Source organism: Geotrypetes seraphini, chromosome 11 (genome assembly GCF_902459505.1).
Source record: "Geotrypetes seraphini chromosome 11, aGeoSer1.1, whole genome shotgun sequence".
NCBI lineage: Eukaryota > Metazoa > Chordata > Amphibia > Gymnophiona > Dermophiidae > Geotrypetes > Geotrypetes seraphini.
The window spans coordinates 60,623,132-60,637,609 of record NC_047094.1 but is presented as its reverse complement, the minus strand read 5'-3'; the positions used below and the strand labels follow the sequence as shown (position 1 = coordinate 60,637,609).

General features: G+C 42.0%; 1 protein-coding gene across 4 annotated transcripts in view; it reads right to left on the bottom strand.

The window, feature by feature from the left end:
• The window catches only part of C11H16orf96 (chromosome 11 C16orf96 homolog), a 214,308-nt gene that overhangs the window by 188,475 nt on the left and 11,355 nt on the right, over positions 1-14,478 (bottom strand). The window contains exon 1 of one of the 4 annotated variants that reach the window (XM_033914533.1): positions 8,299-8,386. The exons of 2 other annotated variants lie outside the window; for them this stretch is intronic. In XM_033914533.1, the coding sequence (XP_033770424.1) occupies positions 8,299-8,339 (41 nt within the window). In that variant the 5' untranslated portion in view covers positions 8,340-8,386. Of the gene's footprint in view, positions 1-8,298; positions 8,387-14,478 lie in introns of those variants that run through there. One more of the 4 variants, XM_033914534.1, reaches the window with a different exon arrangement.

Below are 14,478 nucleotides of genomic sequence, written 5' to 3'. Positions count from 1 at the left end.
GGATGGGGTGGGGTGGGGGCAGTCCTCCCAGGGTTTACACCCCAAGGGGGTGCACAGCTGGCCACCCTCAAGTGTTCTCCCTAGGCCGGCAAACTGCGTCTCTTTAGCCACTTGAGTGCCACCGCCGCCATCGGGAAAAGGCCGGCGCCGAGTTCTCCCTGCTTTTCCCTGTGGGGCCGACCAACTCTCGCCACCCGCATCAATTCTGACGTCGGAGAGGACGTTCTGGGCCAGCCAATCGCTGCCTGGCTGGCCCAGAACATCCTCTCCGACGTTAGAATTGACGTCGAGTGGCGCGAGTTGGTCGGCCAAGTGGGGAAGAGAAGCAGGGCGAACTCAGCGCCGGCCTGTTCCCGATGGTGGCAGTGGCAGCCTATTCCCCAGTGGCGGTGGCAGCATTTTCCCAATGGTGATGGCATAGGGGAGGGCAGTGAGAAAGAAAGAAAGGATGGGACAGGGAGCCAGAAAGAAAGAAAGGGGGCAGGGTGAAACAAAGAAAAATGGGGCGTGGAGAGAGAGAGAAAGACAGACATACAGAACGAAAGGGGGTATGGAGAGAGAGAAAAAGAAAGAAAGGGGCAGGGTGAAACAAAGAAAAAGTTTGGGGAGGGAATGAGGTCTGGAGGAGAGGAAGCATACAGGAGGCTGAAAGAAGGGAAGAAATATTGGATGCACAGTCAGAAGAATAGAAACATAGAAAGATGACGGCAGATAAGGGCTATAGCCCATCAAGTCTGCCCACACTGTTGACCCACCCTTTTAAGTCTACTGACCCCCTTGATTATAGTTATACTGCCATTCTATTAACCCGCTCTTTCAGGTCTATACCCCAGTGACCCTATTCCTTTGCTTGACCCTCGTAGGGATCCCACATAGGTATCCCATTTATTCTTAAAGTCTGGGATGCTGCTGAAGAAGTACTTCCTGGTGTCTCCACGAAACTTTCCTCCCCTGAGTTTGAGTGGATGTCCTCTTGTTGTCGAGGGTCCTTTGAGAAGAAAGATATCTTCCACCTCGACATGTCCCGTAATGTACTTAAATGTCTCAATCATGTCTCCCCTCTCCCTACGTTCTTCGAGAGTGTAGAGCTGCAATTTGTTCAGTCTTTCTTCGTACGAGAGACCCTTTAGCCCCGAGACCATCCTGGTGGCCATCCACTGAACCGACTCAATTCTGAGCACATCTTTATGGTAGTGCGACCTCCAGAATTGCACACAGTATTCCAGATGAGGTCTCACCATGGCTCTGTACAACGGCATCATGACTTCAGGCTTCCTGCTGACGAAGCTTCTCTTGATACAACCTATCATCATGCCTTAGATGAAGCCTTTTCCACTTGAGTGGCAGTTTTCATGTCTGCACTGATGATTACTCCTAAATCTCGTTCTGCTGTAGTTTTGGATAAGGTTTCTCCATTCAAGGTGTAAGCTCTGCATGGATTTCCGTTTCCGAGATGCATGATCTTACATTTCTTGGCGTTGAAGCCCAACTGCCAGGTTGAGGACCAACTTTCTAATGTACGCAGGACATGCACCATAGTATCCTGTAGATTGCCGTCGCTTACTATATTGCATAGTTTGGCGTCATCAGCGAATAAGGTTACCTTGCCTTGAAGCCCTTGAGTCAGATCCCCAATGAATATGTTGAAGAGGAGTGGGCCCAGGACTGAGCCCTGCGGCACTCCGTTGGTCACCTCTGATGTTTTAGAGAGGGTACCGTTAACTACCACTCTCTGGAGTCTGCCACTTAGCAGACTCCAGAGAGTGGTAGTTAACGGTACCCTCTCTAAAACATCGGAGGTGACCAGCGGAGTGCAACCAGAGACTGATGAAATTACCAAAGGTAGGAAAAATGATTTTATTTTCAATTTAGTGATCAAAATGTGTCCGTTTTGAGAATTTATATATGCTGTCTATATTTTGCACTATGGCCCCCTTTTACTAAACCGCAATAGCGTTTTTTAGCGCAGGGAGCCTATGAGCGTCGAGAGCAGCATGGGGCATTCAGCGCAGCTAACTGCGCTAAAAACCGCTATCGCGGTTTAGTAAAAAGGGAGGGGGAATATTTGTCTATTTTTATATAGTTGTTACTGAGGTGACATTGCATAAAGTCATCTGCCTTGACCTCTTTGAAAACCCGCGGAATATAAATAATTAATATTTTCTCTGCGTACAGCGTGCTTTGTGTTTTTAAAATTTTATTGTTGGTAGATCATTTTGACTTGGCCACAAAGGTAAGGGGGAGGGAGGGAGGGGAGCTGCTGAAAGACATCTAGTAATCCTTGCAGGTTTGACTGTGGAGGGAATTATTTTTGTAAAATCATGTTTTGTTATGTGACTGGCATTATTTAGACTTTAATTTCTATGAATGAATAGAATGAAAATGATATAAAATTACTTGCTTGTTTTTATGTGCGTGCGCTGAAGGAAAGTGGAGAGAGAGTGGGCTGAGAACGCTGAAGGGAAATGGGGAAGAGAGAGTGGGGAGAAGACGCTGATTTATAAATTGACAATTGTACAGAATATTGTTTCTTTTTATACTTTAATATAAACAATTTAAGGCTTGTGTGGATGGAATCAGGTGGTTTGCGGGGATGGGGACCGAGCTTACGGGGATTAGTCCAATAAAATGGTATTTTTTTATTTCTCATTATTTGTTTTTTTTTATTTGTTAATTTGTAAAGTGGTGATTGTTATGTATCAGTTTTTTCAAATTTACATCTACTGTCTTTATATTTTGCACTGTATTAGAGGATATGTGTTACTGTTTTTGTGGTGTTGCATTGTATCTAGGGTCTGGTTTCTTGGCGGTTCAGTTTAACTTTTGTCTACATATTTCTATTTTTAGTTTGTGATTATTCCATATTGGGCGAGGGTGTATCTCTGTTCTGTGTGTATGAAAAGAACATAGTTTTCAGTTGGCATTGATCAATTGACTGTGCGGGATCTGGCTTGTTTAGTTTTACAATGTATGTGTTGGTGTTCTAGTGCTCACTGCAGTGCTTAAGATGCTGCCTTTTCTTGTTGTGCGATATGTGGATTGTTACTAAAAATCATATTTTTCATATAGATGGGGGTGTGTCAAAAAATGAAGGGCACCGGGTGCCACATACCCTAGGTACGCCACTGATTGAGCAATAGACTTAATCAGTGCTGCTATTGGCACTCAACACCTCAACTCAAAAAACTCAATTCTATAAAAACTAGGTATCTAGCCCAAAGTGCCTATAGGCATAGTTAGGAGCAGATCATGGGTGTGTTTTCGAGTTAGGTACCTCTCTATGAATCAGGTGCTATTAGTCTCTGATATTGGCTCCTAACCCTATGAAAAGAAACCCTAGCATAAATTGGGGTAGTCTAAGGGCTCCTTTTACAAAGGTGCGCTAGCGTTTTTAGCGCACGCACCAAATTAGTGCGTGCTATAGCGTGCCCTAGCCAAAAACCTACCGCCTGCTCAAGAGGAGGTGGTAGCAGCTAGCGCGTGTGGAATTTTAGCACGCGCTATGGCCCTAACGCACCTTCGCAAAAGGAGCCCTAAATGTTCAGATGCTGAGCGCTGCCTAAGCATGCTCAGGTGACACTAAGCATGATTCTATAATGGGCACATAAGTTTTATAGAATTGGTGCCTAACTTTAGGCAGACTTTATAGAATCAGGACCTGTTACTGCAGGGTAAAAAGTACTGCCGTGGGGCACACTCAGGCATCCTGTGGGAGTTTGGGATTGGCGCATGATTCCCATGTGCTAAAATTTTTTTTTAATTCTTTTTTAGTACAGGGGCATGTTTAGGGGCAGAGAGTAGCCGTATTCTATACTAACTGGCTACATCGGCACATACCAATTGATTAGCATGGGAATAGTGTGGGGACCCTTACTGCATAGAATAGATGTTAATAATAATAATAATAATAATAATTTTATTTCTTATATACCGCTGTACCGTGAGGTTCTAAGCGGTTTACAGTAGAAACAAAAGAAATGCAATAAGTATGGCTTACCAAACAGGTGAAGGAAGCCATAAAAGAAAAGAAGGACTCTTTCAAAAAATGGAAATACATAAAGACAACCAAAGCCTGGAACAAACATAAAGATGATCAGAAGAAATGTCACAAGGCGGTGAGGGATGCAAAACAGGAATATGAGGAAAAAATAGCCCAGGAGGCCAAAAACTTCAAGCCCTTCTTTAGATACGTGAAAGGGAAAAAACCTGCAAAAGAGGCAGTCGGACCCTTGGACGCCCAGGGAAGAAAAGGGTACATCAAGGAAGATAAACAAATCGCAGACAAACTAAATTCCTTCTTTGCGTCCGTCTTTACGAAGGAGGACACCTCAACAATACCTGAAGCGGAGAAAGTGTTTGCAGGAGAAATAGAAGACAGCCTCACCACAGTTGAAGTGGACTTAGACCAGATATACTATCAGATCGACAAACTTAAAAGTGACAAATCCCCTGGACCGGATGGAATTCACCCGAGAGTCTTAAAGGAATTGAAGGTTGAAATCGGAGAGTTATTGCAAAAACTTGCAAACCTGACAATCAGAACTGGACAGATACCGGACGACTGGAGGATAGCGAACGTCACCCCAATTTTCAAAAAAGGATCGAGAGGGGAACCGGGCAACTATAGACCTGTGAGTCTTACGTCTGTCCCTGGCAAGATGGTTGAAGCACTGATCAAGGATAGCATGGTCCGGCACTTGGACGCACACGACTTGATGAAACCCAGTCAACACGGATTCAGGAAAGGGAAATCATGTTTGACGAATTTACTCCAATTTTTTGAGACCGTGAACGAGCAAATTGATAGTGGGAAGCCGGTGGACATAATATACTTGGACTTCCAGAAAGCGTTCGACAAAGTTCCACACGAAAGACTTCTCAGGAAACTACAAAGCCATGGCATAGAGGGGGATATACAAAGATGGATAGGCAAATGGCTGGAAAACCGAAAGCAGAGAGTGGGCATAAATGGGAAGTTCTCCAACTGGGAGAAAGTGACTAGTGGTGTACCCCAGGGCTCGGTACTTGGGCCGATCCTTTTTAATATTTATATCAATGATCTGGAGGAAGGAACATCCAGTGAGATCATCAAGTTTGCAGACGATACAAAACTATGCCGGGCGATCAGATCGCAGGAGGATAGAGAGAAACTCCAGAGCGACCTGTGTCGGTTAGAAACATGGGCGGAGAAATGGCAGATGAAGTTCAATGTGGAGAAATGCAAGGTAATGCATTTAGGCAATAAGAATAAGGAATACGAGTATACAATGTCAGGTGCAACTCTGGGGAAGAGTGAACAAGAAAAGGACCTGGGTGTACTGATAGATAGGACCCTGAAGCCGTCGGCACAATGCGCGGCAGCGGCAAAGAAGGCAAATAGAATGTTGGGCATGATAAAGAAAGGAATCTCGAGTAGATCGGAGAAAGTTATAATGCCGCTTTATAGGGCAATGGTCAGACCACACTTGGAATACTGCGTCCAACATTGGTCTCCCTACCTAAAGAAGGATATAAAACTGCTGGAGAGGGTGCAGAGACAAGCAACAAAACTGGTGAAGGGTATGGAGAAACTGGAATACGAGGACAGACTTATAACACTAGGATTATTCTCCCTTGAGAAAAGGAGACTGCGTGGGGATATGATCGAGACCTTCAAAATACTGAAAGGAATCGACAAAATAGAGCAGAGAAGATTATTTACATTGTCCAATTTGACACGGACTAGAGGACATGTAATGAAGCTAAGGGGGGACAGGTTCAGGACTAATGTCAGGAAGTTCTGCTTCACTCAGAGAGTGGTTGACACCTGGAATGCCCTCCCAGATGAGATTATTGCGGAATCGACCGTCCTAGGCTTCAAGAGCAAACTAGATGCATATCTCCTTAAGAGAGGCATGTAAGGATATGGTGGACTATAAATTACGACAGGTGTACACCTGGCAGGGCCTCCGCGTGTGCGGATCGCCGGACTTGATGGACCAAAGGTCTGATCCGGAGATGGCATTTCTTATGTTCTTATGTTATGTTCTTAAGATTAATTAAGATGAAGAGAAAGTACTTAGAGTTCCCTGACTGTCCCAAAGGCTCACATTCTTGCTAAAGTACTTGCTCCAGCACTAATGGCCACATACTAATGAGGAAATTAGCCTGTGGCAACTAATAGAGGAAATAGAAAATGTGGCTGTTTTAAAGCTGCACTAAAAGTTTTCAGCATGCAGGAAAGCCCTGAGCTAGTAACAACACTGGCCACTTTTTAGCACAGCATAGTGAAAAGGCCCCATATCTATTAAGATTTATTTACCACTTTTTTGAAGAAATTTATCCAAGGCAGTGTACCACATGAATAATTTCAGCAGAAAAAATATTCAATTATGGCATAGTATGCTACTTGCAATGCCAATACAATATAAAATAAAAAAATAGATAGCATAGGGTATAAGAAGAGGTAGAACATATATAGGGGCATTTTCAAAGCATAGCATAAATCAGCACTTGGATATTTTCTCGCAAAAACGTCCAAGTACTGATTTCCAAAACCATCTTTCTGGATGTCTTGTGAGATATCCTAGCCACTATGCATAAAAAACTAAAGGGGGTATGTTGGAGGCATGTTCTAGGCTGGTTTTGGTCAGGCTTAGACTTGGACATCTTGAGGTAATAATTTAACTTTTCTCAAGATGTCCTGGACGAAACTTAGATGTTCTGAACTACACCTGTTTTAAAAGTGTAAGTGCCAAAAAGTTACCCAAACTGACTAGATGACCACTGAAGGGATTAAGTTAAGACCCCCCCCAACACATTTTCCCAGTGGTCACTGACTCCCTCCCACTCCCAGAAATCTGAATGAAACAGTACATACCTGTCTCTGGAACAGCAGCATCTGGTATGGGAAAGCCTAGTAGAGCAACACATAGCCTGTTGAATGGGCTAATGAGCTATAGAGAGGAGGACCCAGGCCCATAAGTTACTCAAACCACTACATTTAGGTTGAAAGTGTGAGCCCACCAAAACCCTACTATACTGCCATATCGGTGCCACCTGCAGCCATAAGAGTAATTGGGGTGGTAGACAGGTGGGTATAATACGTTTGGGGGCATTTTGGAGGGTTCACCACACATTATAAGGGAGTTATAGTGAGATGTACTTCTGAAACCCTTTATGTGAAGTTCACAGCAGTGCCTTCTAAGGTGCCCCACTGCTCTATTGGGAGGTCATTAAAAATAAATAAATTGGACGTTGTGTGATGCTGCTGGTTTCGAAAATAGCAATTTCTCCACATCTGAATTTGGACATCTTGCAGGAAACATTCAAAGTCGGTCTTAGATGCCTGCCCTTCATAGTCAATATGATAGAATAATGATGGCAAATAACAGGCTAGCTTATAATTGCATTTGAAATCAGAAAGGTGCATGAAAATGATATCAGCTAGGGTGAGAGTGGATAAGCAAGTCCTGCTACACTATGTACAGCTTGTGTATATAGTTATTTCTTCCATAAAAGGCTTGAGAGAAGACCCAGGCTTTCACCTGCTTCCTAAGTAGAGAATGTTTTGTATTAAGCAAAGCCTTTCAGGGAGTGCATTCCAGAGTGTGGGAGCTACTCTGTAGAAGGCTTGTTGGTGGGTATCACATTGCATGATATCTTTTGGAAAGGATTTAGTTAAGAATATATTCTTTGTCAGGACCTTAGCAACCTTGGAAGTGTGTTGAGGGAGATCCTGTTCTAGGGGGCCAACCAAATTTTTATTTCAGTTTCAGATTCAACACGGAATGCAGCCTGAAATCTGGGTTCAGGTTTCAGCCGAAAATGCCAGTATATTTTCAGATGAAACTGAAACTCTTCCCCATCCCCCCATGATTACTCTCTGCTCCCTCCCCCATAACTCTCCACCCTTCCCATCCTGCTCTATCACTTGTAGACCCCTCCTGGACCCCAGGCCTATCTGAAGAAGCCCTAGGTGGCCTTTTCGAGGGAAGAACAAACCCCACTTATTCCTACCTAGTACTACTGTTCAGTAGAAATGGCTACCAAGAGAACAGCAGGAGGTCCCAGAAGCCTTTTTGAGACTGGAACCAGTACAGGAGAGGGGATATTTTGGATGGAAAAGAGCTGTTCAGTTTTGGTTTAGAGAGTTACACAGGAGAGACAGGAATTTCACCCATCCCTGCCCACCCCCAATGAAATCTAACCCATATTCACCTATACCTGCCAAAATCTATTCTATCTCCATCCGTCCCCACAATTAATCTCCTCCATCCCCACCTGTTTCCGCAGAAGTTGACACTATCATTTACTTACTCACTGTCCTCTGTTTCCTTCCAACTCCAACAGCTTCCCATGGATTGTTGGATTGTAGTAATTATTCAACAATGAGTGCTTCAAGCCTCAATCTGGTATTCCAGCTGGCATTTCAAGCCTCATTCTGGTGCTCCAACTGCTTCTCTCCATACATTCCAAGCTTCATTCTGATGCTCCAATTGTCTCTCTTAGTGCATCCCAAGCCTCATTCTGGAGTTATTAGAGATTTTGAGTACACTCCTGCAGGAATCTCTTGGCAACTTCTTCCATCTCTGTGGGAATCCCCATTCCTATTCAACTCTCTATTTTGGTTTCTGCCAAAAGTGAGCAGTCAGTTGTGGTTAGAGATTCAGTTTCTGCAGAAACAGAAGATCCTGGTTTTGGTCTGGCTCTTTCCTGTTCTTCAAGTACTCTGGCACATTTCCTTTAAGGACCTTGATGCAGACAAGGTGTGAAGCATGACCATGTCGGGTCTTTCATGAACTGTTTTATAATTTATTTATATTAAAGGTTGATGTTATATCTGTTTTTTTGTATCTAGAGACTTTATACTGCCGGAAATTAGGCTGAAGAGGTACTTTATCTTACTTTTGAGTCATTCTAGGTGATGTGTTTCTCTAAAAGATGGGAATTAATTTATTTTTACAACTACTGGAAAATCTTCACTGGAAAATGTCCAGACAAATCTTTTGTAATCCGCCTTGAACTGCAAGGTATAGGCGGAATAGAAATCCGAAATGTAATGTAATGTACCATTACATCTTCTGGATAGGGCATTCCATTCTATTAGACAGCGGATCTGTCTGATCTTATTCTTCAACCAATAGCCCATGATAGACCTTTCATGAGGACAAGACTACTTTGTTTAAAGAGTAAGGCAATCCACTGTGTCTATGCGGATTTTCAAGACCAGCCCAATTTACCTGAGGTCTGTCGACTTGTGAACCACCAAGGACATGAAGCTTCCGGCTGGTATAAAACCTATAGGCTCTATAGAAAGAAAAGCCTTTGAAAGATTTTCATGATATTTGGAACAGAGAAACTAATGCTGATCTCCCTTTTTATCTTTGGAACCGTTTGATCTAATAGACTATGTTGTTCAGCATCTGCTTCTATGCAATAATCCCTTTTCTTTGTAGCTCAGTTTTATGGACCCTGGTGAACTTTCTGGATACTTCTCCATCGAAAAGATGTTGGAATTGTGCATCTTATATAGGCACTAGATCATTTGCTCTTTTACTGCTCTGTGGTGTACCCTTTTTGGTAACAGATTTGGCTAAAGATTCAAATATCCTTGGATGCTCAGCTTCCTCTCTCTTCTGCAGGAATTCTCTTTGGCAATCTTGGTCTGCTCAAGATCAGTTATTGACAATTATGACAGGAGTGGCTCTGAAAATGGTGGTTAGAGGATGGAAACCTGACACTCAATTAAATAGCCAATTCTGGTGGGACTCACTATGGAGGTCATTTTCAAAAAAGAAAATCATCCAAAACGTGGCATAAAGGGGCAGATAGATGTTTTTCATGCCAAACCCTTCCAATTCACTATTTTCAAAACCTACTTTCTAGATAGATTTCTAAGGTGCTTGTCCGCAGTGTGTCTAAATCTCAAGATGGTGTATTGGAGGTGTGGAGTGCACAGGACTAGGATGGACTTACGAATTGGGTGTTTTTCTGCCATAATCAAACATTGAAGAATATGAGTTACATCCAGAGCACAATTTGGATGTCAGGGGCTAGACCTGTTTTAAAATTCAAAAAGTGACAAAAACATGCCCAAACTAACCAGGTAATTACTGGAGTAATATAAGCATGACCCCCCATCACTCCCCCAGTGGTCACTGATCACCTTCCAGCCCTCAAAGATGTGAATAAAACATGCATATCTTCCTGTATGACAGATTTTGGAGTAGCTTAGTGGATGGTATAGTGAACTATTGGAACTCAGGCCCATATCCCCACTCTAACTACTGCACTTATGGTGGCATATGTGAGCCTTCCAAAACACACCCAGATCCCACTGTACCTACATATAGGTGGTACCTAAAGGCATAAGGGCTATTGTTATACAGTGGGGTATATAGTAGATTTTGGATGGGTTTTGGAGGACTCACCATAAAGGGGGCTATGGTGAGAGATGTACTTGTGACTTTTTATGTGAATCAGAGAAACATGATAGCGGATAAAGGCCAAATGGCCCATTCAGTCTGCCCATTTGCAACCTCCAATATCTCCTCCTCTCCTTAAGAGATCCCACTGCAATGCACCCTAGGGTGCCCCACTGCTCTGCTGGGATGTCTTTTTGGCCAGTCTACTAAGAATGCTGGCCCCTCCTACGTCCCAATGGTTTGTTCTGTATGTTTTTCTTTTAGACATGCTTTTTTGGAAAATGGTTCAAAAAGATAGAAGCACAGAACACAATTACATTCATTTTCGAAAAAACAAGATGGACATTTAGCAGTTTTGAAAATGGGCATGTTTGGTACTGGATTCTATAAAACATCTAAATTCGGATTTAGATATCATATCGAAAATGCCCTCCATGTCTCATATACCAATATGAAGCCAATATGGCAGAGAAAAATAGGACCCTAAGTTCCTTTCTTCTGATTTGGACCCCATTAAAAGATTATGTTCATACTACTTTTATGATTTCAGGTCAACAGGGGCTGTCATTTCTTTTTAGTGTAACTATGCTTTTGTCATTATTATCTTGTATCCTCCTAAGTGGATGGGGAGGTTGGGTGGGTTTTATACTCATGTACTCACATTTGTTCAACTTTTTTTTAGCTGCCTACCTATGTTATTGAAGATTATTTATGGAATGTTATTCTTTTGAAATATTAAAAATTTAAATAAATGTTTGAACTAAAAAAAAAAAAAAGAGAGAGAGTATGGCAATCATGATCTTCCATACCCCCTTTTTTCTCCCTAAGTCCTAAGTTACCTTTCCTGGACTTTAAGCTTATGTTAAGACACATAATAAAGGCTTTGGAGACTCTGTGTGCTGTCCCCATCTTAGACTTTCCTCTCAGGATATTTTAAGAACATAAGAAATGGCAGATTGGTTCCAAAGATAGAGATGCTTGGGTGTGGCAAGTACTTTGATGGGAGGCATCCAGAGAACACTGGATGCTCAGGGACAGATAATTTGAGGGAACCCCTAAATCAGTGGTCCTCAACCCTGGCCTGGAGGACCACCGGTGACGGGACTAAATCGCGCGAGACAACGGCGCGCAGACAACTGAGCGCAAGGTTGACGGCGCGCCGAAGAAAAGCACTATTTTTTAAAGGGCTCCGACTGGGGGTGTGGGGGGGAACCCCCCACTTTACTTAACAGACATTGTGCTGGCGTTGTGGGGAGTTTGGGGGGTTGTAACCCCCACATTATACTTAAAACTGAACTTTTTCCCTAAAAAACAGGCAAAAAGTTTGGTTTCAAGTATAATGAGGGGGGTTACAACCCCCCAAACTCCCCACAACGCCAGCGCGATGTCTGTTAAGTAAAATGGGGGGGGTTTCCCACCAACACCCCCCGTCGGAACCCTTTAAAATAGTGCTTTTCTTCGGCGCGCCGTCAACCTTGCGCTCAGTTGTCTGTGCTCAGTTGTTGATGCGCCGTTGTCTCGCGCGATTTTGTCTATGGACCGGACCACCTGCCAGTCAGGTTTTCAGGATAGCCATAATGAATATGCATGAAAGAGATTTGCATGTAATGAAGATGATAGGAATGCAGATCTGCCCCATTCAGAAGGGCTATCCCGAAAACCTGACTGGCTAGTGGTCCTCCAGGACAGGGTTGGGGACCATTGCCCTAAATCATCATTAACCACTCTGTATGTGATAAATATGGCCAGTGCAAGAGTACTATGTACCACCAGGTCAGAGTTTCCCAAGTCGGTCCTAGAGTACCCCCTTATCAGTCAGGTTTTTAGGATATCCACACTAAATATGCATGAAATTGATTTGCATACACTGCCTCCATTTTGCAAATCTCTTTCATGCATATTTATTGTGGAGATCATGAAAACTGAACTGACAAGGGGAGTACTCCAGAACCAAAGGGAGAAATTGCCACAGGTGAATCTTCAACCTTGTACATGCCTTAGTTATCTTTCAGACCTCTAAGTCTTCCACCAAAATGCTTTTGCTAATTATACTCAGCAAGTATGATTACCATATCATACCCCATAATGATCCTGAAAAAAATATATAATTAGACATCATACTTTTAAATACTGAAAATTGTTTCATAACTATAAATATATTTATATCATATATACACATGAAAACAATTTCCAAAATCCATTTTGTGGTTAAATGGGTTATTTAAAAACTGCCACCTCTGCAGGCAAAAGTTTATGTGGTTGTCAGGCATTATTTTTTGCTTTCACTGCAGCTGCACCTCAAAAGCTGCAGCACTAGAGCCCCCCTTTATCAAACTGCAGTAAAGCTTTTTACCATGGACCAGCGAGGTAAATGTTCCAATACTTATTCAATTCCTATGAATATTGGAGCACTTACCTTACGCCTTCAGTAAAAAGCTCTGCCGCGTTTTGATTAAAGGGGGCTCATGAGACTACCTAGCCTTTCTAATGAGTAAGCTGACCAATAGGTCAATATTTTCAAAATAAACAAAATGAAAAACAAGACAGAAAGCATTAATCTACCAAAAAAGAAAACCAGTAACGGCTGCAGCGTTGATTGCCTCTAAAGAAGCATTTCAGCACAGCTGAATTTTAAGACAGCTACGCTACAGTGTAGCAAACTACTTTATAGTATGTATGTATATTGTAGCATTGTTAGTGGTTATTTTGTTGGACAATCATAAGACTTTCAGTTGTCACATTGATTCAGAAGTCACACTGTTTCTGAGGACAGGGACTTTAGAAGCTCTAAAAGCTTGCATCTTTTAAACATGTGCTAATTTTATTAAAGGTTTCATCTTCTCTCCCCAACTATTTTATAGATTTTCCTTTGAACTAAATCAAGTTAAAGATGTTTACTGATCTCTGTGAGTGTTCCATACTGATGAAAACAAAAACAAAAAACTGTGGATACAGATGTTCTGGAGATAATTTATTAAACACTGACATATAAAAACATGAAAATTCAATTTAAAAAGTACAATGTTAAAAAAATGCAGTGATAAAAATCCAACCGGAACCTACACGGTACGTGTTTCGGCGAACACGCCTTCCTCAGGGGTCCAATGGTTTGCAAACTCACATATAAAGAATTGGACTGAAAACAGTCTATTGTCTTTAAACATGTGAGCAAAGCTTGTCTGCGGTGTTCTTTGCTCACATGTTTAAAGACAATATAGTGGCTTGTTCAGTGAGCTATCATCGGTTCCGTTTATACTCTCTATACCAATAATTTATAGTTGTTTTTATATTTTTATGTTTTTGTATATATTATTTTTTTATGCTTTTTTTTCCTATATTTGGCACAGCTAAAATACTTAGTATATTACTCTTCCGTTTTAATAGAAATTACTTAGCTTTCATATTCTTTGGCTAAAAATATCTTATTTCAATTTTCTTCTCAACGACGGAAGATCTCCGTTTCGCTCCTATTCAGTAAACAGGAGCTTCATCAGGAAAGCGCCAAAGGCAGCACTGCCCTTCTGAAACCCAGCAGGGAAAGAGAAGGGAACCAGACTTTCTCTGTCAGGAAACAGAAGTGCACCAGAGCCTTATACTCCAGAAGGGCAGTGCTGCCTTTGGCGCTTTCCTGATGAAGCTCCTGTTTACTGAATAGGAGCGAAACGGAGATCTTCCGTCGTTGAGAAGAAAATTGAAATAAGATATTTTTAGCCAAAGAATATGAAAGCTAAGTAATTTCTATTAAAACGGAAGAGTAATATACTAAGTATTTTAGCTGTGCCAAATATAGGAAAAAAAAGCATAAAAAAATAATATATACAAAAACATAAAAATATAAAAACAACTATAAATTATTGGTATAGAGAGTACAAACGGGACCGATGATAGCTCACTGAACAAGCCACTAGCTTTGTAACATACATCGGGCTTCTGGCTGTGAGCACTTGAGACCCCTGGTTTCTCTCTGTAATACCTGTTCATGTGATCATATACTTGTGTGATAGCCTATTCTTATAAGATTTTAGTGTAAGTCACAAATTTTGCAAAGTGGGTTTAAAGACAATATAGACCA